This window comes from Marmota monax, unplaced genomic scaffold, assembly GCF_021218885.2.
Source record: "Marmota monax isolate L192 unplaced genomic scaffold, Marmota_monax_Labrador192_F-V1.1 WCK01_AAM20220418_F8-fsc00064, whole genome shotgun sequence".
Classification (NCBI taxonomy): Eukaryota; Metazoa; Chordata; class Mammalia; order Rodentia; family Sciuridae; genus Marmota; species Marmota monax.
In genome coordinates, this window is record NW_026694542.1 from 7,603,805 (window position 1) to 7,629,813 (window position 26,009).

General features: G+C 43.1%; 1 protein-coding gene across 2 annotated transcripts in view; it reads left to right on the forward strand.

The window, feature by feature from the left end:
- The first annotated feature begins 9,176 nt into the window (after positions 1 to 9,176).
- The window catches only part of Fam117a (family with sequence similarity 117 member A), a 43,844-nt gene continuing 27,011 nt past the window's right edge, over positions 9,177 to 26,009 (forward strand). For both annotated transcript variants that reach the window (XM_046420454.2, XM_046420455.2), the window contains exon 1: positions 9,177 to 9,408. In XM_046420454.2, the coding sequence (XP_046276410.1) occupies positions 9,213 to 9,408 (196 nt within the window). In that variant the 5' untranslated portion in view covers positions 9,177 to 9,212. The remainder of the gene's footprint in view (positions 9,409 to 26,009) is intronic.

Below are 26,009 nucleotides of genomic sequence, written 5' to 3' on the forward strand. Positions count from 1 at the left end.
TGCACATAGGCTTTGAAAGCAGGTGGACCTGTCACTTCCAGCTGTCACTTTTAACACATTTCCTAACTTCTTTTGTGTCTCAGGTTCCTCACCTGTATAAAGTAGTCATGAAAATAGGAGGGTAGATAAATGAGATAACGTGTGCAAATTGCTTAGCCTATAGTAAGAGCCCAATAAGTGGAAGCTTTCTAATAAGCTATGCAATATGGGCACATGGCCTGTAAAATTGTGGTTAGGTTGCTTTTTTCTTGGAATCCTGGTGTTACTTACTGTCTCCACAGGTGATGGAGGCCTCTTGGGCTTTCTGAGGAATGCAGACACACCACTGGTTAAGGAATCCCAGGATTTCTCATCTCTTTGGGAAGAATTCTGAACTGGGTGTTTAAGGTCAAGAAACTGCCATTTGGTATGGCAGCCCTGACTTGACATTCTACACCAACCCTCAGGAGGCCAGAGAGCTGGATGGAGCTTTTGGGTGGGACTTCCAGGGAAGGTGCCAACTTGTATGATATTATCAGAGTAGCACAGAAGAAGCAAGGCCAAGCTGCTTCCTATCCCAGCAGAATACCAGCTACTCTGTAGACTATCCCGCTTTTGCCAAAACTGAATGGAAACAGGAGCCACAGAGGTCACTGGTGGAATGTGCTGGAACATTCCAAGCCCTTTTGTGGCACAACACAACCTTTAGGCATTGAGCCATTAGGGGCTTCCAGAATCGGGTACAATTTCCTCACCCTGCACCATGCGCAGTAAGAGAACCCACCTGCTCTAAAAGGAGCACTATTCTAAGGGCCATCAAGTTTCTAAGTGGGAGGAATGTCAATCCAGCCTTTTGGGACTTTTCCTTAGATAGAGACTTGGTTGTCAAGGCCATTTTGTTAAGCCAGAGCCATCTTGTGGAATAGATGTATTGGATACAGGAAATTCACAGGAAAAGCCAGGAATAGACACCTAATTCAGTAAGGCCTGGAGAGTTGGCCAGGATATAACCAGGCTTCGCTGTCTCAGCCAGAAGCTGATTTAAAAGAAGCTAATGAAATGCAGAGTCAGAACCCCTCACCTTCACAGACCTCTTCCAGGGTCCTGTATCTAATTGTATGTTTATAATTTGCTTACTCTTTTACTCAAAGAGGAACTCCAAGATGATTGATTGATTATTTATTTATTTATTTAATTATTTTTAAAGAAGAAGGGCAGGGGGTGTAGCCCAAAGGCAGAGCACTTGCCTAGCATGAGCAACACCCTGGGTTCAGTCCCCAGCAACACACACACATGAAAAAAGGAAGAGGAAAAAGCAGCAGCATCAGGCCTCACAAAACCTGGAGCCTTCCCTCCTTTCAGTTTGCAAGGTTTTTAGCCTCAAATTCCAAGAGTGATCAGAAATACTAATCAGAGAAACCATCAAATACTTAACCAAATGACATCAAGTCAGCCTTGCTGGATTCAGTGCTTATACTGGTTGCTGACAAGTGATACCAGAACTTATAGGTCCTGAGCTGGAGAGAAAGGACAAACATATATAAAATGGTTTAGGAGGGGGCTGGGGATATGGCTCATATCCCTAGTGGTAGTGCGCTCGCCTAGCATGCGTGAGGCACTGGGTTCTATTCTCAGCACCACATAAAAATAAAATAAAGATATTGTGTCCACCTAAAACTAAAAAAATAAATATTTTTAAAAATGGTTTAGGAGGAATTATAAATGTCTTTACAAGTTAATATAAAACAATGGGCTATGAGTCTTGAGAGAGTCATCTAGTGTCTTACTGGGTGGTTGGGGAACTTTGGAGAAAGCAAAACACAACTAAAGCTACTAGAGTGAAGAAGATGGAGTTATAGGGAGGGGGAAAATTTCTTTACCAAGGCACACATGCACACAATTGAATAAGAAATCTGTAGTGGTACTTTGTAGGTATCTATTTTTAAAAAACCCTTTATGTAGATAATATAAATATAAGCTGAATATAAGCTCTGGAATATAAGCTCTGGAGCCTGTGTCTTGTGTCTAAAGCAAATCAGAGGGCAGGCCAACTTTCAAATTACTTGTCCTTCTGTTATAACATCTTTGAATTAGATTTCCATGATACTTGATGCCTGGCTTGGTTCATGGTGTGGGGAAGAGAGAAGGATTGGATGTGAAATTAGATGGAGAATGTCAAAGGTATTGTAGCTGATTTTCCCCAGGGGCAAATATTTTTAAGACAGATGTAAAGGAGTTAAGAGGGAACAATAGGGACTGGGGCTGTGGCTCAGCAGGCAGAGCGCTCTCCTTGCATGTGTGAGGCCCTGGGTTCCATCCTCAGCACCACATAAAAATAAGTAAATAAAATAAAGGTATTTTAATTAAAAAAAGAGAGAGAACAATAGTAGAGAAGTGAGAAATCTAAAGAGGGAATGAAGCAAACAGGTCTTTTGGTTTGTATGCAGTCTGATGGGAATGTGCTAAATCAATCTCTCTCCAAAGACTTTCATCTCTGGAGTAGAGGAGAGTACCTGGTAAAATCAGATGTAGGGGGTACAGAGTGTTTCCCCGAAGGCACTGCTTTAGAAACCAGCTGGCTCCCCAAGGTACACAGACCACATGGCACAATGGACTAGAGTGTATTTTAATTCATTTTTCTGTGAAGCACCATCTGTATGCTAGTTACAGTACTAGCTTGTGGAGTGATGACCCAGACACACCTGTTCTCTTTAGGAAGCTTATCTATTTTTAAAAATGAGAACTGCTAACTTAGGTATTCCATAGTCCAAAGAGCCACATCTTCCATCTCTCACAGTGACCTTTTAGCAATATCAAAGGAGCAGGTGTACTTGTTTCCTGGAATTCCTGGAATATTTCCCTAAAAAGATTAGCAAGGTCTCCCTCATATGGATCTCTCATCCATATATATATATATATATATATATATATATATTTTTTTTTTTTTTTTTTTTTTTTCAGTACCAGGGCAGCATTCTACCACTGAGCCCTATTTTTTTTTGAGACAGGATTTTGCTATATTGCCCAGACTGGCCTCAAACTTGAAATCCTCCTGCCTTAGCCTCCCATGTAGCTGGGGTTATAGGTGTGCCCTATTGCACACAGCTTTCTATCCACAAGTTTATATAAATCCTTTTTTAAAAACAGTTTGGTTGAAGTATAATTCACATATCATAAAATTCACACATTATACATATGTGATTCTATAAGTTTGTTTGTTTTGAAATTAATAGAATTGTTCACAGTTCACCATTTTGCAAATTAAGACCATTTCACCACCACAGAAATTTCCATTTGGTCTATTTGCAGGTAATTCCTGCTTCCATCCCCAACCCTAGACAATCACTGATCTGCTTTCTGTCTCTGTAAATATGCCTTTTCTGGACATTGTCTATATACAGAATGGTACAATATGTGGTCTTTTGTGAATGGCTTCTTTTACTTAGCATAATGTTTTCAAGTTCCCTCCATGTTGTAGCATGTTTCAGTAATCTGTCCTGCTTATTGATAATAGTATTCCATTTAAATTCTTTTAGAAGTTATTTATGTTTTGAAGCAACACAATGGAATGCAGGAGTTCTGGTCCCTTGTCCTGCCTCTGACTTGCTAAATGACCGGTAAGTCCTTCCCATGTCTCAGCATCTCAACTGAATGGGAGAGGCTGAATCAAATATAGTCTCTACCAATTTTTTTTTAAATCTACTTTGTATTTTTCATGGAGTGCCACTAGGCCCAATATTCTAAAATTTCCATGTATTGGACCCCCACATTTACTTTTTGCCCATTTGAAAATTTCCATCCATCCTATCATTTACTGTTAAGAATGAAGGGCTTAGTGGTAGAGTGCTTACCTCGAGTGTGCGAGGCACTGGGTTTGAGTCTCAGCTCCGCATATGAATAAATTAAATAAAGATCCATCAACAACTAAAATAATTTTTTTTAAAGAGAGAGTGAGAGAGGAGAGAGAGAGAGAGAGAGAGAGAGAATTTTAATATTTATTTTTTAGTTATCGGAGGACACAACATCCTTGTTTTGTATGTGGTGCTGAGGATCGAACCCGGGCCGCACGCATGCCAGGCGAGCGCGCTACCACTTGAGCCACATCCCCAGCCCAACTAAAATAATTTTTTTAAAAAAAATGTTTTTAAAAAATAATGAGGAGTCTTCAGTTTTAAAAGGCTGCAGTTTAATAAGAAAGTTAGATTCTTACTGAGAGCAAAAGGAGAGTTAAGGAGTGAATCTCCTCCAATCCAAATGAAGAACTAATGAAAGAACTAAAGAAAAAAGAATGTTGTGGGCTACAACAAGGGACAAAATGTGTCACAGAAAGCATGGAAGGTCAAAATTCAGGCCAATTGGTCACCCTGGGAGTAAAAGTGAAGGGGTACCGGAAGAGGGAGGCTACCAGAATGGGAAGAAGTGCTGAAGGATAGGACCTCTCCCTACTCTGTTCCTGTGACCTCATTCGTTCCCTCAGCCCTCCTTCCCAATCCCTCTCTAGCTGCTCTGCTCCTTCAGTTCTGACCCCATTTCCTCAGGATTTTGTTCCCTGAAGAGCTGGGCCTGACATTTCAGACAGAGGCTGAGTAAAGGAGGTAGGTCAGAAAGAGACACTGTGTCTGCGTCATCTTAATTTCTGTTTGATTATTTTGGTACTAGGGGGCTAAAGACGTAAGCATGCAGAAATTTACCAGGAAGTTCAGAAAGAGTCCCTCAGGGACCAAGGAATATCAAGACTTCTCAAGTCTCCTCTGAGCAACTGCTTCTGGTTGTCATATTTCAAAGGGTAAAAAATTGGAGCTTTCATTCTTGTGGGTTATTGTGGCATATATGATGCACAGGGCAGATTCAAGGTGCCCCAGTGTAAGGGCTAGAGAGCCTTCAGAACTGGAAACTTCTCTCAGCTATGACAACCCTGGCCTTTCTGGATTCAGTGGCCAGAAGGAGAAGAAGGCCTTCCTGCTGACTGAACTGCCTCAATTCCCTGAGACTTTTGTCCTTGTTAGTCCCTCAGGGTCCTGCAATTTAAATTTTTTTTTTTTTAATTTGTAGACGGACACAATCTTTGTATTATTTATTTATTTTTGTATGTGGTGCTGAGGATCAAACCCAGTGCCTCACGCATGTGAGGTGAGCGGGTCAGCCATTGAGTTACAGCCCCAGCCCGGGTCCTGCAATTTTTAAGGCACCAAGCCTTATAGGGACTGCTGGGGGAGTGGCTGTACTTCTGACTCACACTTATAGGGAAAATCATTCCTTGAGTTCCTCATTTATTTGTGATGGTTATAGACATCCCAGGAGCAGTCTGGGACCAAGGGTCTAGCACATTTGCTATTGGAACCCCATAAATCAAATAAGGGTTCTGTAGATAAAAAAACATTGATATATTTGGTGTATGAAATCCTCCACTTTTGATGTTTTTGAGGGCCTTCCTCTGACCCAAAGTCTCTGAAAGCAAAAACCAGGTCACGTCGCTTAATTGGATAGCATCTAGCCCAGTTCCACTTCCACACAAGCTTCTATACCTACCGGCTGTTAACTTCAAGTTGAGGAGCATGTCTGGAACATTATTGTCATTCCTTAGTGCTTAGCTCAGTGTCTGGCACATAGTGGTCATTTCAGTAAATTTGTCATAAGGGAATTAAAAAATGACAATCATGTTGATAAGAATGATAGTGGGGATGGTAAAAAAGATTTTCTTGAAAGCAAGAAGATGCTTTATAACGTATGACATCTCCCCTCAGCCGCACGCAGTTTCCTGAAAGTCATGGCTATGCCTTCTTTCATTAAAGGAGAATGGAAGCTGATCTTTAGATGAGGTCCTTATCCTTCTCCTTCCATCATGCCCACACCAGAAGCTATCAGGAATAAAGAAGGGAACAAGAGACATCTGGTTAGGCATGATACCTAGTGAAGAGATACAGAGTTCTCTGCATGCCTGCCTTCAACTGTTGCAGCTAGGGTCAACTTCAATGTCTTTTGCCAACAACTTATCAGGAAAGACCATGACTTTCTGGACTCAGAAGATTCAAATTTTTAGCTATGCCACCACCAATGGCTCTTGTCCACTGTCCAGGTCCTCAAATCCTGGTACAGAGGCTTTGGAATAAAGTTTAACCCCTATATCCTCAGGACCAACCATATTTCTTCTCTCTCCAAAGCAAGAATACATCTATCTGTACAATAACGTGCCATTTTATCTGTAGAACAAGTCTGTGAGATTGATGGAGAAGGAATGATTCTGGCACAGAGAAAGGAAACCACCTGCCCAAAATATTTCAAGATTCCTCATCCCAGGGCTTTCCCCTCTGACACACATCATAAGGCTCATCCAATAAAAAAAAGCACTCTTCATCTCCTAAGATCATCTAAAATTCTACAAGTTGAGAGATCCTAAAATGGTAAAAGCTGTCAAGCAAGAACAGATTTCAATAGACCAACAAGTTCACCCTTTCGTTTTCAGGCAGTTCTAATGTCTATAAATTGAGTGTTTACTGGGAAAGAACTTGAATCTGGAGTAAAAAGACCTAGACAGTAAGTCCTAAATCTACCACTAAGTGGACAATCTTGGGTAAGTCATCTAGCCTCTGTGATTTAATCTATAGAATGAAGACAAGAATATTTATAATATTTACATTTTTCTACTTTACACATTTATTGTGAGGATTCAATGAGATGCTGTACACGAAAACTGTAAAGTACTAGGCAAATGTTAATTTTAACATAGACAGATTTGCATCTTTGGAGGCTGTTTATATAATATAAATAGTAATCCTTCTGTTTCATGAGAAAGTTTTACAAGCATAGAGATTATGAACTCAGTTCTAGAGTTAGGCTGCCTAGGTAGCCTTGGGCATGCTACTTTTCTCTGAAGTCTCAGTGAAGAGGAACTAATAACCCATCTCACAGGTGTGGCATTATTAAATTAGATAATGTATAGATGTTGGAGTCTGTAAACAAGTCAAAATAACACCTGGCATTTTGCCAGGGGAATGTTAGAGTTCGTAAACAAGTCTGGATGGTGCCTGGCAAAATGCCAGAGGGAGTGGTTTGAGAAGTAACAAAACTGAGCCATTAAGTGTGGAGATTCCTGATTGGCTGACTGATGTATCTAGTTTATGTTAATTAGATAAGCTGTGTGGAATATATAAATACTGCTCCTGTCCTGCAATAAATGGCTCCTACTCCTGCTGTATCAACGTACACAAGTTATTCGTCACCCCCTGATTATTCTGCAGCAGCTGGACTGCGGCATATAGACAGTCCTTAAGATGTACCTAGTACAGAGAAAGGAATTCAGTGAATCTTAGTTACTATCATTACTGATTTTATTAATGAAGATGTGAGGCAGGGTGGTTCAATAAGACCAGTGATACTAGAGATTTGAGATAGGAATCAAAAGGACCTGTTTCCCTACTTACACTACAGTAAGATTTTTTTTTCTCCTCCAGATCATCATGAGGATTTTTTTTAAAGTGTATAAAAACTTTGAACTAAATTATTGAGAAACAATATGAATGCAGGCTATTTTAAAAACTGAGCTAAGTTTATGAAGACAGAGTTCTTGTAAGTTCAGCAGTTTTTGTACATAAAATCTTTGATAAGTCTGTCCTCTTTATAGAAGTACAGAATTTCTTCAGTCACTGAAAAATGAATTTGTATGTCAGATCTTGAAGCAAATCCTTCAAACCCATGAGATTACTGACTTTGTAAAGAAAGCCTTTCAATAGAATGTTTTATTGCTTGATTTGTTCTGTGTATGTAGGCTGATTTTAATATTCAACCAACTCTTGAATTTCCACTTTGAGTATTATATGCTTTCAGTATTTAATCCCAAAATGACCTCTTGTTTCTCACAGCATGCTACCAGTTTACCTCCTTTTCTCTGATTAGTTCATGTGGCTTCAGGGAATACCTTCCTTTTAACATTAAACTAGGCAAAAACAGAAATAGAAAGATAAATCTGAAGCAAGATCAAAAATAGAATTCATAGCTAAATATAAATCTAGAGGGAATTATCCAATTATTTGAATGGTCCCTTATCACAGACAACCCAGGATTGACTGACTTTTGCTTCTTTCATATATAGAACAAAATGGTTAACAAATACCAAGAGTAATATATGTATATATGTGTGTGTGTATTATTTTTTCTTTTTAAGAGTAATGATTTTTAATAGTATTATCTTAAATGCTGTTTTCTTTACCAAATACCTTCGCATATATATTTATAGCATGTGCTTTTCATAACCGCATGCATTGTCTTTGGAGACCATCCAATCTCATTTTGACTTGTAGGTCAGAGAGCATTGAGCTGGGAAAGTGGAGTTATTGAGCAAACTTAAGCACGTTTCTCAGTCACTTTGCTCCTTCCACTCTGCTGAGGTAGACTTGGAATACGACAGAAGGGAAATTCCCATCTCCCTTTTAGAGTCCCATTTTAATTTGCAGGCTAACAGCTGGTTTTTTTTTTTTTTTTTTTTTTTTTTTTTTTTTTTTTAAGATTGGATAAACCCCAAGTAGGAACTTGGAAACATGGAAAAAGACAAATGATGTGTTTGTCACTCGAGGCAAGGTAGCTATTAAGTGCACGAATTTAATGCAAATCGCAGGCAAACGGTATGCAAACTTTGCATTAATTTATAGAGTCTTAGTGTGGACCTTGCAAGCTGCACTGAACTTCTATGAGGTTTCTAGATTAAACTAAATGTAATACCTTTTCAAATCATTGTTTTCTCTGTGTTACGGGGAGTCGACTGCTTAAAAGTTTGATACTCTGTCCCCCACAAAGATTTCACTAGTGCTTCATTCCACCCTACACCCGGCCCCGCCCCCAGTACCATCTGACGTCACGTGACACTGTATTTGCATACTACCTGGGACTGGGTGTGACGCTCCCCCTTTCTGAGCCTTCTCATTGGTGGCATTGGAGAACCAGCCTTCTTCCTGATGGACCAATCAGCGGCCTCTCGGACATAGGAAAGCAGGAGAGGGTGGGGTGAGGGTGGGGTCTTGGTTTGGATCGCTAGGCACAGCGACCAATCAGCCTTGTTAAAGGAAGAGGCCGTTGTGGATTGGTTGAGAGGGGAGGTCTGGGGTTCTGAACGCCAATTAGAGCTCCGAGCTCTGGGGGCCGGTCTCCGCCCCGTAGGGCAGATAAGCAGCGGCCGCGGGGGCTGGGGGGCTGTGCGGGGCTCGTTCTGGGGCCGAGGCAGGCGGGCGGCTGGGCGGGCGATGGCAGGGGCCGCAGCAGGCGGCAGAGGCGGAGGTGCCTGGGGACCCGGGCGCGGAGGGGCCGGGGGGCTCCGGCGGGGCTGCTCTCCACCAGTCCCCGCCGGCTCCCCCCGGGCCGGGCTGCAGCCGCTCAGGGCCACAGTCCCCTTCCAGCTGCAGCAGCCGCATCAGCGCCGGGACGGGGGTGGCCGCGCAGGTGAGCCGGGCCTGGAGCGGGTGCTGGGGAGGCGCCGTTGGGGGAGGGGGCGCACGGTGGGGGGAGGGGCACGGGGAGAAGTGTGAGGGGGAAGTGGAAGAGGAGTAGGGAAGAGAAACGGGAGCATACAAAGTCTGCGAGGGAGAAGGGAGAGAGAACGAGGAGCTGTGAACCTGGGGTGCAGCACCGGGACCTTGTGTGCGGGGAATCTGGCCCGGGAGGGGAGGGGAGGGACCTGGCAGATAGAGGCTGGTTTGGGGGCGTAACCCAAAAGTGGGCAGAGGTGTCGTATGGGGGTGAGTGGAAGATGCAGGGAGTGGGAGTGAGGTGTGAGGAGTGACGAGTGATGGGGGCGCCCTGTGCGGAGGGCTGCGCTGGGAGCTAGGAGCCGGTGGGCGCTGGACGCCTGCACGGGGAGGGGGAGGGGCGTAGAGGAGAGCCCCGTGGAGCCATGTGTTACTTCTCCAGCTTGAGTTTGGCCCCAGCATCCCTCTCTACAGCTCTGAATCTTTTCTCCACGCATTCACGTGCGCTTCCCTTTTTGCCACCTCCGGGAGCTGATTTAGTTTCAATCCTTTGGAATAAGTTAGTTTAACGGCTTTTACTGCCCTGCAATCGCTCAGTTCTCCCTACATTCCTCTCAGTGTGGTCTGGAAGTTGTTCCCAGATCATTGACCTGCTTGATATGGCTGTCTCATTCCAGCCATCCTGTGTAGTGTGTGCATGTGTGTAGAACCCCGGGGAGTTTGCCCATCCCCCCAACCAGGTGGTTTTGTCCTGAGCATTGCCGGCCAACGTGGCAGTGAGTGGGGTGAGGGCTACATTCAAGTACGCTGTGGCAAATACCCCACTTTCTGAACTTCACCGAAACAGTTTCTTAATAGCAGCTTGATGTGGGTGTGGGGAAACTAGGGAGGAGCAAGTTTAACTTTGCTTTCACACTCAAAGCTGTGACGGGACCCACAAATGCAGGCACTTAGGAACGGAAAAGGAACCTACTTGCATGAGGAGGTTGGCAATAAGTTGAAAGTGAGGCTTGCATTTGATTCACACCAGATGTGAAAAGATCATTCATTGCACACTTCCAAAGCCTGAGTCTGTACCAAATGTATGAAAGTCATGGTTCCTGCCATCTTAACAGTTAATGACATGCTCTAAACCAGAATCTCTTGAGCTTTTGGTGATTACAAAGCTTAGTTGCTGCACATTCCCAACCAAAAAGTATAGCTGTTACCGTGCCTTACTTGGTAGAAAGGGAGATTAATCAAGTCTGTGAGGTAGAAAACCCCCAAATCTATCTGGACCTCACTGTGTTAGCATCACATCTCAGAACATAGAAACTTGGTCAAATCTGGTAGCAAGATGGTGACCGAGTAATAAAAGTAATTGTAGAATCTGGTGGTGTAAAAGAAGGCAATGCCCAGACAAACTCATGCCCATCATGAGCTATAAAGCATACCACAAGACTACAAACCTGTTGGTTTTGTTTGGGCTTCCTTAAAACCAAGGGAAGTTAGTGGAACAACAAGCACCAGAACCTTAGTCACTTTTAATAGAAATCAACAGATAGCTTGCCTGTGCTGTAGAAATTGATTAGCAATTATATTTTGAGAGCAGTTATTTTGTGACTCCAATTAGAGCTAACATTAAAAGGAAAAACAGTGGTGGATGATCTGCAGAGGGGAAGAGTGTAGGTTTGGATGCCTAAATTCTTTACATGGCTTGCTCCTTTTGTAACATCAGGGGTCCTAAGGTACTGATAAAACACAGGAAGCTAGAACTCAGCATAGCTTGTCAGGTACCTTAGGGCAAATCAAAAGATCTCTTGTTATGTATTGGGCTGATGGTTTCTCCACCTGTTAATGTCCCAGAGGTACTAATAAGACATTTACCTAGTGGGTGGTGGGATTATCTGCAGTAAGGTAGGAGAAAGAAAAAAGTAGAGGGAAAGACTAGCCTGAGCCTGTGGACTTCTTTGTGGCCAGGCATTAGAGGAATGTACCTGGCACATCAGATCTTCTGCATGTTAACTTTAGCCTCCATGTTGAAGGTTGTTTTCATTCCATTGCTTTGGGAAGTGGCAGGGGTGGTTCCCTCTAGGCCAGTAAGAGATACATGATGGAGGAAAATCCCTTGCTATCCAAACTCTTTAAAGAGAATGGTGTTGAGAATCAGAATGCCTGTGGGTTTTGAGTCCAGGTTTTGCCATTTATTTACTAGCTGTGGCTAGAGAAAGTTGGTTAATTTCTGTGCCTCAGTTTCCTCATCTGTGGGTAATAATATCTACATCCTAAGAATCAAATGAGTTCATAAAGTACTTAGAACAGTGACTGACACACAGAAGGTTCTATTAAGAAATGTTTGCTGCTGCTTATTCCCTTGGCAGAGCCAAGGTGAGAGCACTGTTGGCCAGAGCCCATTGCCTTTTCAGGCTTCAAAGAGCAAACCTAGGTTGGTCTGAAACCAGTACTGCAGGTTTCAGAATTTCAGGGCTCCTTGTGTGTTTTTATTCCCTCATCTTTTAAAATGAGCTTTCTAAACAGGGCTTCGAAACCCAACTGTTTAAAAAGGCATATGAGCTGGGACTAGGTTTCAGGAACAATCACATGTCGTCACTGTTTCTGTTTCTCATCCCAAAATGATGTAACATTCAGGCTGTGCAGTTATCTCCACACTGCACACCCTACTGTGTTCTTGACAAGATATATTAGATCTTGTAAAAAGGGTTGTGGCGTGAAGAGTGGAATTTACCTTCTGCAACCATTTATCCACAAGAGACATCTTCATAAAGCGAGGAATGACTTCATTTTTATGAGTCTGGGCTATGAGAGAGGAAGGCTAAGAAAGTGAAAAGAAAAATGAGGGTCAAACCTAAGAAACCACTAGTGGGTAACAGAAACCCAAAATAAATTTCTTACTGTACTTGCCCCTTAAATTAAATTCTCTTTTGTGTCTTAGGTCAGTTAGAGGCTGCTGACTTTTATGTTCTTCCAGGACCACTGATGATCAGGGCTGAGAGGTGGATTTTTCTGGGTTTTAGTCTTACCTATTCTATTTGGTATTTCTGTCTCTATAGCCCTAGAATGAAGATAATGGGTTTCTGTTTTGTTTTTGTAGTCCTGGGGATGGAAACAAGAGCCTAGGTGCATGCTAGGCAAGCACTGTACCCCTGAGCTACAGCTGCAACCCCATGAAGATAATGTTTAATCAAACTTTGCTAATTATTTCTCTTCTGGGGCTAACTGGCTGAAGCCAAATGTTGCCTTGGAACCTTCTCTATCCACCAGAACCTTCTTAAAACCAGTAGCTTGTTACAGCCTATGGGCCACATGCTACATATCTCTGCCTGTTTTTGTAAATAAAGTTTTATTGGAACACAACCACACTCTTCCTTTAGGTACAATCTGTGGCTGTTTTCATGTTGTCAGTGGCAGCATTGAGTAGTTGTGATAGAAACTACCCACAAAGCCTAAAATACTCACTGTGTGACAGTTTACAGGTTTGCCTACCCTTGTCCTAAGTAATATACCTGACCATTATTCTTACATAAAGAGCAGTTTAAATGTGTGTAATATATACCTCCTCAGAAAACCCTGAGGTTAAAGAAAGTAACTAATAAGCCTATATCCCTGTTAGTATTTTAGAGGAAAGGGGACCATCCCCCCACATCCCACTGGTGCTGGGGATCCAACCCAGGGCCTGGCATGTGCTAGGCAAGCACTCTACCACTGAGCTACATCCCCATCCTGGGAAAGGGGACCATCTGCTTCCAGTCAGTTCTCAGTCTTTGTGGAAGATCAGCACATATGAATCCAGACTGCCCACCCCCACTGCTGTCAGGTGACATGTGTTCAGTAGACATAGCTAATTTGAATTTACATAAAAGCTTAACTGTTAGGCAAATTTGTTCCCCCTCCTCCCTATGTCCCCCTCTTCTCAATCTAACAACTCAAATTGCAGTGAACACATTTTAAAATCAGATGGAAATTACTTTAGGCATATCTCCTGTTTTGAATTTTTCTCATTACCTTTCAGTTTTCTGAACAGATCATTGAGAGCTGGCAGTAGTCATGGTTGTCCTAAAATACTGGCTTCCGTACAGGGACATAGGAAGGGTAGTTTTTGTCAAATGTTTATTATGGCTGCTTCATGAATATAAGGCAGCATTGTTATTAGCAATGCTATTGGCAATTATTAAGCCCTTTTTCTTGCAGTGCTTTGAAAGGTTAGTCCTTTGTGGGAATGGGTGTTTAGCTAGGTATGGAGCCGTATCAAAGAGGTTGCAAATTAGAGATCTGGAGAGAAAGCCCTCATCAAACTGTGGTCTTTCTAGCCTCTGGTGTCAGAAACAGTCTGGAGATTATAATAGAATTGGACCTTTCTACACTAAGGAGCCATCTTGCTATAATGAGGCTTAGGGGTACAGTTAAAAGTCCTTTAGGAATACAATTGTCCTACAACCTGTGATTGAGGCAGCTTCTATTGGGGCATCATTAAAACCCCAGGCTCTTCCTAGCCTGACACTGCTAACTGCTGCTTTTGATAGCTTTGCCAGAGCCAGGAACATGGTCAGCAAAATGCACTGCTAAAGCATCTGACTCTTAAATGTTATCTTAAATTTGTTGTCTAACTGTCTCTTTGGTACCTAAAGGAGTGTGGGTCTACTGTTTTGAATATCATGGGATTAGATGGTATGGGAAGTTCTCCACTCACATAATGTAGAACTAAAAGATCTTAAACTCTTTGAGGTCAGTTGAAGAGGGGTGAAAACCTCAGTGGGGTATAGTGGTAAAATGACATCCAGATATGGGTCTCTAGGAAATTCGAGGCAGGATTGCAAACTTTCATGGTGATGGGGCTAATGGGAATGTTGCCAAAGTGGTTGGTGGGCTTCAGTGGCCAAGAGAACACTGCCTGCATTCTCTGCTAAATTCAGTTTAAAATGAATGGCACGATGGGCTCCATGGCCCCATTATTCCTTGACCTTGGTGGAACTGTTAGATATGCAGTATCCTCTTCTAGTAAGACCTTAGAAGTGGAGGGGCCTTCTCTAGGTCCTTAGAAGTCTCAAGTAGAGCCTTTCTGCCAAAGGATTCAGACTTCATAGTCTTCATATTCTGGGACAGATCTGCTTTTTGGAGCTCTTAGAGAAACTGTCACATATATAAAATGCTATTTGATACTAGCTCAAGTGCTCTGAATGGCTTACCTGGGCTTACTCTTATTCCAGGAGCAGTGTAAAGTTCTTTGAAGGGCTGGAGGGGAAAACTGGTGTTTCCTTTCCAGTTCAGAGCACAGGTGAATGCCTATTAGCAAGTTAATTTAGAGAGTGGACAGTCTCTTTAAGGGTTAATAAGTTTTCCTCTCTTCCAAGATGGAAGTTGCCTTTTTTCTGTCCTAAAAGTGGGAGCAGAGAAGAGAAAGTAGAAGCTAAGAAAGGCTGAGTGGGAAATCTGGTCAGTTTTCTCCTCTGCTGAGTTGCATCTTCATAGAGAATTCCATTATTTGGTTTGCAGGGTATGAATTAACCAAACATTAGCCAAATCTATTCACATGGTTAGGTCAAAAACAAATCCTGATGTCAGAGAGGAAAGTTTGGGATGCTATTTGAAGTTTATAAATTATCTGTGCTCCATTTCCTCCACAGCCATGTGGAGCTCATGAAGGGGCCATGGTTCCTGGGCACAGCTGTGTGGTGGGAAGCTCTGGTACAGCTGACTGTGAACAGCAGACTCAAGCTCCTGGTGCCCTTCAGACCTCCTGGTTTTCTGGCACTGTGTTCTCCCTCTAGGGTCACGACAAAGCTGAATGCCTAGCTTTGGAGTCTTTTAAATGTTTATCCTCAGGCCCAAATAAGCCTCAATTGACTTTTCTGTGTGGGAGCACCACAGCCAATCAAGGGTGGCTTTAATAAACTTAAAAGAATGCTATCAAAATATTTCATAATAGGAAAATTTCAAGTCCAGCCCTGGGGGACCTGGAACTGAAGTTCAGGCCATGTACAGACATTTACTTTGCCCTGTTCAGGCACCCAGGTCTTTGGGTTTGCTCAGGAGCCCCAGACAGCTGGCCCTGGGGGTGGGTGGAGTGCCTTTGCCTCAGCCCTACCCGCACCTTAGAAGTTTGTATTTCTAGCTGCCTCATCAAACGGGGAGAGGTGGGGAGCACTTGGCTGCTCTGAAGCAATCGGCCTGTGTTAGGAGTTGAGGACTGTGTTCTCTCCTTGGGGTTGCCCTAGCGTGGCTTCTCAGGATAGGTAGGGTTTGTCACAGTGGAGTTATGCCTTGGGGTGCCTCCTTTCTGACCTTGAGCTCTTTCCTGCACATGGTGGGTAACTTTTCCAGGGGAGCCATGCTTGTTAGGGAGCAGTCTGCCTAGTCTACCACCAGCTCTGCCACTTGGATTCCTTTATTATCTGATCCTATATGAAGACCTGTGAGAGTACTAAGGTCCTGTGTCCTTAGGGGCCAAAAGTAGGATTCAACACACAACTCCAAAACAGATCCAGTACATCTACAAGTGAATAAAATATAAATTCAAGCTGGAGGAGGCACAGAATTAGTGAATATTCACTGTGTGGTAAGGCTAGGGAACATTACACAGTGGTAATGTTTTTTGGTTTTTGGTAGTGGGGATTGAATTCAGGGATACTCAACCACTGAGCCACATCCCCAGGCCTATTTTTGTGTTTTATTTAGACACAGGGTCTCACTGAGTTGCTTAGCGCCTTGCAGTTGCTGAGACTGGCTTTGAACTCACAATTCTCCTGTCTTAGCCTCCCAAGCCACTGGGATAACAGGCATGCGCCACTGTGCCCCGGCACTACTGGAATGTTTTGAGCAGGCTTTTGTTTGTTTCTTTCTTTTTTGATTGGCCAATGTTGTTATTCTCTCTAAAGTTAAATTGAGTTCTTAACTTTCTTCTCTCCCTTTCAAAGTGACATTGTTGGGACTGGGGTGTAGCTTAGTGGTAGAGCAGGTGCCAAGCCCTAGGTTTGAGGCCCCCCACCCCCCCAAAAAAAGGAAAGAAAATGAAACATTGAAGTAGTGTTTTCTGGTCAGCTGTGTTTCTTAACTTTTTTAAACCTCTATAGTTCCTTCTGCCCCATTTTGGAAATTGTGTGCTGCCTTTTTAAGAAGTTGGCACCTTATGTTTCAAGTTCAAGTGCAATGGAACTCACAATGCAGCTTGAACAGATTTGAGTGTTTTTGCAGAGGGAGGGCCAGGGCAGATGGGGAGTGTCATGCTCAATAAATACTTGTTGGATTGAGTTGCTGGAAAGGGGATGGGGTGAGGAGAGGGAGCCACACCTCCCCCAGGCTCGCTTGTAATAGTCTTCCCACTTCTGGTCTCCACACACCACTTCCCCTCTGTAACACCTCTGTTTGGCAACTTACAAAGCACCCCCCCACCCCCAATGCATTAGTGTTCTCTCTTTAAATCACTGGTCTCCTATTCATCTCGGTCATTGGGCTTAAAGCCCAGCTGGTGGCAAAGACGTGGCATTTCCATGGATGTCGTTGTTGGGTTGTAGGTTCTCTTCCCAACACATTTTAAAGCCAGAGGGTGAGTTTGGGCAGTTACCACATTAATCTTTGGAAATAGCCAATTTGTAGGGTTTGGTTATGCTTTTGTTAAAAAGCCAGATCACCTGTCTTTAGCCTTAGAAGTAGATATGGGTGATGGGCTTTGGAGACAAATGCTGGATATCCTTTCACTCCTAGTAGATTGTTCCAAGCACTACTAAGAATAGACGTGCAATACCACATAGCAAGGAAAAGCAGGACAACAAAATTGAAATCTTTGACCTCCTAGGCCAGGGAGCAGAATGACCTGTGGGCCCTAGGGTGGCTTCTGAAGTGTGAATAGACCAGAAGCCCCTTCTCCCAAGCCAGGCGTCATTCTATGATACCAGAGACTGCTGTTTCTCTTCCCTGTCCCCCGCACCCATCTATAGGAAAAAGCATGAAAGAGGTGCTCATTATCACTCCCCAAATAACTATCCTTCCCAGTCTGTGTTCCCTTGCCTTTGAGGTTGCCAGCCATGGGTCTGGTGAATTAGTCAAAATGACTTTATAAACTTGCCCAGCTGAATGTAACTTGAACAGAATAAAATGCGATTATGAGGCTAGGCAGCTTCTCTTCCCTTCTCTTCCCTCCTCCACACTCCTCCACACTCCCTTCCTTTTAAGAGCTTTTTGTGCTCCATGCCTGTTTGATCGCCCACGCGGCTTTGAGAGAACCACTGCTGATAACACGTGCGTTCCCTGCCCCACAGCTGCAGGCTGGCAGAAACCTGCTGCACAGCCCCTGTTTGGGGATTGTCTGTCTGACTCGTGCCCATCAGATATGACGTACAAACTGGGGGTGGGGCAGGTGTGGATAGCATGTGGCATGATAGAGGGGATGCCACCCAGGGCTTTCATAGTAAATATTGCCTAGTCTGGATTGAGAGAGTGGGGAGAGGAGGGCAGTGGAGCTACATCCACAGAGGGATGTATACATCTTAAAGCTGAAAGCAGCACCTGGATGGTTTCTCAGTGGAACCTTGATCCTGGGTACTTTTGTGTTCACAGCAGAAAACTAAAATGGCTCCTTCTGTAGGAGTCTGTGAATCCCAACTCTGGAAGGCCCTAAAATTCACCTGTATTCTTCAGATTATGGATAGTTTTAGGTTTTTTTTTTTTTTTTTTTCCTTTTCCTTGCAGTACTGGGGATTGAATCCAGGGTAGATAGCTTTAGTTTTGACAGTGTATTCCATGTGTTTCATTCTTGGTACTTAAAATCAGCACTCAAATATTTTATCATTTATCCTCACAACTGTCCTATTGATACAGGTAATGTGTCCTTGTTGCAGATAAGGAAACTAAGGCCCAAGACCATGTGACTGATAAAATCCTTTTGCTTTATTAAGCAAAGGGCTCTTCCCACATATGTATGGGGAATCTGTTGTAAATTTCACCCCAATTGGGCATCCCGCTGCCTGCCTAGCACTTCTCCGGCCTTTGTTTCCCTGCTGATTGTTTTCCTGTATTCCAGGAGCAAAGACTGATTTGTTAGACAACCCAAAAAAGAATTGGAAATTGGGCTTCAAAGTAGTCTGTTTCTTCAGCACCCCAGAGTGGCCATCCACCCTCCGGCTTTCCACATTCCTCCTTTCCCTGTGAGGTATAGACAGATGTAGATAATTGGAAGGTGATGGTGACTGCATAACTACATATGTGATGTGGTGTGGCTTTTGAGGGTTTCTAGTTGGTTTGAGGATGCAATTTCCACGTGGAATGTGCCACTACCATAAAGAGGGCACCAGAGGCAGATGGGGTGTCCTGCCTCTTTGGATCATGATCATGGTTACAGAGCTGGGAACTTGTCAGGGGGATATGCTGAGATGGAGCTAGTAGGAGAGGCTATCTCTCTAATGTGTGACAATCTGAAACCAAAAGAGCATCTGGGAAAAATGTGGGTGGTACATTCTCATGGTGGGATATAGGTGCAAGTGCGTGGCAATGTGCCATGTAAGGGAATCCCTGGTGTACCCACTCCCCTTTGGTGGTAAGGGAGCCTGGGGGAACATCTGACATGCCTGAGCATGTCTCCCTCTCCTCACTTAAGGTTAGCTGGGAGTAGGTGATGTATACACAATATAGCCCAGTGAGGGTGACAACAGGGACGGAACTCTGGGAGAAACCTCTGTCTGGGGACTTGGCATCAGGGAGAATTGCCTGGCCTGCTTCTTAGAGGTGTCTAACCCTCCCAAAAGGGTTATGGGCAACTCTAATTCTCCAAACCAGATTTTGTATAGACTTTAATGTTCTAATACCCACATGCTTGTGTGGAGTTTTTCTTTCCCTGTTACTTTCCAGCCTCATAAGATAATAAATATTACAAAACCATTTCTGTATATATAATAAAGATTTTTCCATGGTTCATATAAATGCTTTGTTGTTGTTGTTTTTTTGTGGATTTTTGTTGTTAAAAAAAAAAAAAAGAAAAGAGTAACCAACAACCTTATTTAACTTTTTTGACCTTTTTTGGTCCCCTTCCATGTACTAGTTCGCCTCTACTACAAAATACTTGAGTGCTTGCCGTGTGCATTGTAGGGGGGGCGGGGAGCAGAACTGAGGAACCATCACCAAGCAGCGATGCCTCCAGTGCTGTCTCTTCAGCTCCGACCTCCCACCCTCTGATAGCTCCCATTTTTTTTTTTTTCAAACAGAACACCACACAAAAACCCAGGAAGGACAGTGCTTGTGTATGTGTGTTTGTGTGTGAATGAGTGGGTGACAGGCATGAATGTGTGTGTGAGCACATGTGTAGAGAAAAGTGCATGTGAAAGAAAGCCAACAGTAAAGCAAACGGAGCAAATGTTGATAGGCAAATCTAGGTAAAGATTGTATGGGTGCTCTGTCTGCTATTCTTATCTTTGCATCTATAAATTTGAAATGATTTCCAAATAAAATGTTTAACAAATGACTGTGCTAGGCTGATTTGACTATCAGAAGATCTTTAGAATGGAAGTTTTCTTCTACATCCTTATAACATCTCTTATTCTTCCCCATTTAACAGACGGACCAACTGACACCCAGAGAAGTTAGGTGACTCATCTGAGTTCACAAAGCACATTGAGGTAAAGACAGGGTTTGGGTCCAGGTGTGGACCTTGTAGTAGGCCACCTCCTGAGAGTCTCCTGAGAGACTGCAGCTGGGCCTTACCTCTCAAACTGGACAGGGTTGGCATCAGATTCTGACAGCTGACTGGGTGCCTGCTGCCCTGTGAGTGCCCAGCCCCTGCTACACGTGGACCCAGCAGCGGAGTCAGCAGGGTTGCAGCAGTGTGCTGAAATACGGAGCATGTTCAGGATGTCCAGGTACCTTTAGGGAGAACTGCCTCCTTACTCTAAGGTTACACATTCTCACCGTGATCTTCCTCAACTCTTCATTTCTTGAATTACATGAAATTGGAAGGCTCTTCTGCACCAGAGCCATGGAATAACGTAATACCACTTCACATTTACCCAGTAGAGTTCTAAGTGGGAAAGCAGTGAATTTGGTTTAGAAAGCGATGCCAGGTTATGGGCCTAAGCCAGGCAGCTTTTCTCCGCTATGTTGCCATTAGTTGGTATACCCACTGCCTTGTAAATGTCATGGACTTAGGGGAGGGTGTTTGTGTGGTTCAGTGCGGTGTATCTTACCAAATGGGATGGGAACTACGACTTTGTACAATAAGGAATGGCTCACTTTTATTGAGAATCTTCCCTGCATCGCGCGGCAAAGGGGAGCTGGATCATTGCTAGGCAGGTGGAGTTAGGGAATTAGACCCTGCCATTGTGTCTTCTTTCACGCTCAACCACACGTTAGGTATCTGTGCTCCTTGAAGGCCCTCAAATCATGGATTTTTTTTTTTTTTTTTTTTTGGTGGTGCTGGAGAAGAGACCCAGGACCTCATGAACGCTTGGCAAGTGCTCTATCACTGAGCTACACCCTCAGCTCTTCTTATTTGACCTTGAATTTGTGATCTTTCTGTCTCAGGCTCCTGAGTAGCTGGGATTATAAGTATACCCCACTACCTGACCCTACCTTACTACTACTTTTTTTTTAATATATATATTTTTTAGTTGTAGGTAAATACAGTACTTTTTTTTTTTTTTTTTTGTGGTATTGGGGATTGAACCCAGGGCCTTGTGCATGCAAGGCAAGCACTCTACCAACTAAGCTATATCCCTAGCTCCTGACACAATACTTTTTAATTTTTTTTTTAATGTCATGCTGAGGATTGAACTCAGTGCCTCATGCGTGCTAGGTGAGTGCTGTACCTTGGAGCCACAACCCCAGCCCCCTATCTTACTTAACAGAAAAAAAAAAAAAAAAAAGGCTTTCTGAAAATTGTTTTAGTGAACATCTTTTTTAAAAAATATTTTATTACTTATTAATGGACCTTTATTTATTTGTTTATATGCGGTGCTGAGAATCGAACCCAGTGCCTCACGGACACGAGGCAAGCGCTCTACCACTGAACTACAACCCTAGCCCCTTAATGTGCATCCTTTATGTGAAATTCTTACCTGCTGCTTCCCTAGACTTGATTAATCTAGCTGTGGTTAAGTTGTCCTCAGGATGATTTTCAAGGGCCCAGGCAGTTACATGAAGTTTATCAGTGAGCATTTGCTATTATTATCACCCCAGCTCATACACTCAGGTTGTTTGTCTTCAGGCAGTTGTCAAGTTATATAGACTATCCCCTACAATTCTTTGACATCCTCTTGCTCTAAACCTCCACTATTCTGCTTCTGTTCTACCCCAGAGTATGTGCCAGGTGGATGACAACCAGAATCAGGGTGAGATGGAGGAGGGCGACAAAAGGCTGCTCCCAAATTCCTGTGAGGTTGTCTGAAGCTTAGATGTCTGTTGGAGCTGCTGTGCAAGTGAAAGGACTGTGACAAGTGAGTTTTTGTTTAGGTTTTTTTTTTTTTTTTGTACTGGAATTGAACTCAGGGGTGCTCTACTACTGAGCAACATCCTCAACCCTTTTTATTTTTTATTTTAAGTCAGCTAAGATTCTCAGGCTGGCCTTGAACTTATGATCCCCCTTCTTCAGCCTCCCAAATTGCTGGGATTATAGGTGTGTGCCACCACGCTCAGCTGACAACTGAGCTTTTACGTTCTAGTTCTTAAGAGGCTTGGATAGGACATTCTGTCTTGGGTTTTGTTTTGTTTTTGCAGTGCTGGGAATTGAGTGCAGGACCTTTGCATGCTAAGCAAGTGTTCTACCACTGAGTTATATCTCCAACTCAGACATATTGGTAATTAACATCCCGTATTATTTCCCTGGATCCAATTCTCCCTTTTGCATCCGGAGAAAAAAGTCATTTCTTTACCTAAATTATAAAAGATGATATTATCATGAAGCAGCTCCTGATTTTAGATCAGACCCAAAGCCTATCATATGCAGGGAAAGATGGCAGAACTATCTTCCAGTGCCCTCTGCAAGAGCATGTGGGGAGGTAACCCAGGTAGGGACCCTCTGTTGAAGTCATCAGAAGTCAGGCATCTGTTGAGGGTAGGAAAAAAAATCTTTCTAATGTAATACCTTCAAGATTCTTTCAGGAGGGGCCACCTAATCTTGTTTTTCAGACTAGTTTACCCTGGAGGCACTGCATAACCTTTGTGCCTCTCTTAGGAAATCTGAACAACTGCAAGACCAGGGCTTCAGAGCAGGGGCTGTCCTGGAATGTTGCCCAGCACACTTTGGGTTTTTCCACAGCTAGGGCATAGCATGAGAATTTGCCACTGATTTAAGGTCAGTTTCTGAAGGTCAGGGCCTGGGGAGGGAATCACCCCGTGGGATATGGTGATCTCTTCTCCTCTTTATAGCCGGAGATGTAGAGCAGAACTTGAGTGAGGCTATAGATATTCAGAGCAGTGAAAGTGAACAAGATGGTTCACACAGGTTTTCAAGGATGTGATGGTTGAGGAGAGTAACCCTAATAGGATCTTAGACCCTAAAGGCAGAGCAGGCTTTGTGACCTTTCTGGTCCTGACGCATATATTGAACCTTATGCATCCCCTCCCCCACAAGCCCAGAGCAGATCAAATCAGAGTCAAGGTTAAGAGCAGCGGATCCTGATAGTCCAAGCCAGTGCTGGGTAGCAAGCTGGACAACCTGTCCTCCGAGCTCTGAGGCCTGCTTGGTGGTTAACTCCTAGCTTGTCGAGTCACATGACCAAATCTTCTGCTTGTGGCTAGCCACAGGTAAATTGAGCACTATTTATATTCTCCTGCTCAGGGGAGGAGCTAGGAGAGATCATCTGGTAATTCACAACACAGCTGTTGGAGCAGCCTAGGTAAGGCAAGCCTTCCTTTAACTTTGTGCCTTTTTTCTTCTTCTTCTTCTTAACTTGCCCCTGGAATAGCATGAGCTCTGAGATTTCACCTTAGCTGCATTGGTCAGTAGCCATCTTTACTTATCCTTTAATATTTAGGGAATTGTAACATTAAAGGAGGCTCAGGCTTATCTAGTGTGACCTCCTGGCTTCATTGGGTGAATGTTGAGACAGCCGAGGACTTTTAATTATCTCTTCCTGATGCTTTTCAGGAGCAGACTCTACAATCTCCCTCATTCAGTTTTGATGAGCAAGTTCTTCCTTTGTTTAGCCAAAATCTCACCTGTTCCAGCTAAAACCTTTTTATGGTTCATTTTTCACAAACACAGAAGGCTACTGATAAATTTTAATTCATTTTACCTCCCTCCTGGGGTCTAGCTACCATCTCTCTAGCCATTTTTACCCCTCTCTCTCGGGATCTTTCTCAGTCTCACAGGTTTCCTTTTGAAGGGCAGTAAAGACAAATGGATGCATTTGGGTCTCTTGACTGGCTCTATCTGAGGTTGTATCCAACTCCATCCATGTTTCTGGACTCCTAGGAACCCCTTAATTCTGCCTGAAGTCTTAGTTTTGTCCTTGGGACGACATGTCTCTCCTTAATTTAGTTTGATGTCTCCCTTCATTTACTATCTTTATTCTAGCTTGATTGGACTTGCATCTTCTTGTGAGTTTTCATTCCTTGCCTCAGATTGTTTCCTTCATGGTTTTATTTCTTCTTGCTCATCTTCTTTTTTCCCCAATTAGACATCCAGAGCAGTGACCATTGAATTTGGCTACAACCTGCCAAGGTTGGGATGCTAAAGATTGTAGGTCTTGCTGCAGAGTGAATTGAATTTCTATCTTGTTAAGCCAGTTTTTTGTTTTTTTCCCTCAGGACTTTATTTTGGAGATTTTTCAAACCATTTATCCTTCATCTAGATTTACTGGTAACTTTTTGCCACAGTTTTTACCTGTCTTCTCTCCTGTGCTTGTAGTAGACATACCCATATATGTGCATCCATATACACTCTTTTGGGTGAACTTTCTGAGAGTAAGTGGCAAATATCATGGCATTTTACTCTTCAGTAGCATATTCTAGGAATAAGGGCATTCCTCTACATAATCATAATATTATGATGCCTAAGGAGATTAACTATGATTCATATCATATAACATAGAGTTTGTTTTCACATTTCCTCTTTAGTAGCTTTGTGATCTAGAACCCAGTTAAGATCTATCTCATTTAAAAAGTCTTCAATCTAGCTGGACACAATGGCACATGCCTATAATCCCAGCAACTCAGGAGGCTGAGGCAGGAGAATCACAAGTTTGAGGTTAACCTAAGCAAATTAGCAAGACCCTCAACAATGTATTGAAACCCTGTCTCAAAATAAAAATAAATAAAAGGGACCTGGGATGTGCTTAGTGGTGAAGCACCCCTAGGTCAATCCCCAGTACCAAAAAAAAAAAAAAAAAATCTATAATTACCCCCTGATATTACCTTGGGAGCTGCACAAAGCCAGTTCTGAATTAACACTAATGAACATAAGTTTTGATGTGAGCAATTCAAATAAGGAATACCAACATTTTTTTTCTTTTGACTTTTGAAATCATTGAGGAAGGCAACAAAATGCTGTCATCAAAATTTTATCAACAATTATAGGCATTTTAGGCTAACATTAAATTGACTACTACTTAATTAAACATATTGCTGTCTGGCAGTTTGCTAGAAGTCAGAGAGAAGGCAGGTTGGATGGGGCTAGAAGTAAGTCATGGTTTGTTCACAAAGCAAAAATTATTTTGATTATTTGAAAGTTATCTGTATGATTTCCATTTTTTTTTTTTTTTTTTTTACTCTCTTTCTACCTTCCTCACTAGAAAAGGAATCCCTTGTATTTTTTTTTAATTGTCTCTTCCTTCCTTGGCTGACCTAACATGCCTAGTAGATAAAACAGTGTTCCCCAGACCCAGGAACAAACATCCTCACTCCTACCAAAGGAAGGGAATGCAATCTTCTGGTCCATGGAGCAGTTCCTGAACCAAGGCAGCCAGGAGGTCATGACACAGCTGAGTCTGACAGTGAAATACAAAACTGGGAAATGTACTTTGAAAAGTCTTCTGTGTGGGGAATAAAGGGCCTCACTTTACTCTTTGACCTTGGAGAAATCAGTTCACCCCCACAGGGTGGGTGTAACACTTAGGAAGCCCTGCCCTGTAGATTTCATGACTGTGTGGGGTGCACATATTCAGAACAGAAATCAGGATGCAGTTTTAATCACTGTCGTCTTCTTGCAAGATCTCTCATGGGTGAACCTCCTCAATCTCTGGTTCTTCCTGTGCCTCACTATCTTAAAAGACAAGAGCAGACTGGGCATTATGATTCCTTTTCTACTTGATAGGAATCGGATTGCTATAAGAAGTAAAGATATGAAGGGTGTCTACCTATCCTTTGAGTGTATAGGCCACCCCCAAATCCATCACTCCCAACTAGCAGTGGGGTAAGGATTTGTTTAGACGGAGGGGGCTAGGCTGCCCACTGTGTGCTGTTCTTGCAAAGGCCCTGTAGACCCTAAAGGAACTGCTCCAATCAGTAACTGCTGGCGTTCTGTTTTGTCTTGAGAATGTTGAAATCCTACAGAGCTCCTCTTTAGAGAATTCAGATAAAAGGTGAAAAGTTCACACCACTTCCTTTTCTTCTAACTGTAGTTTCTTGAGAATTGAACAAATGTCAGTGACTGCTATC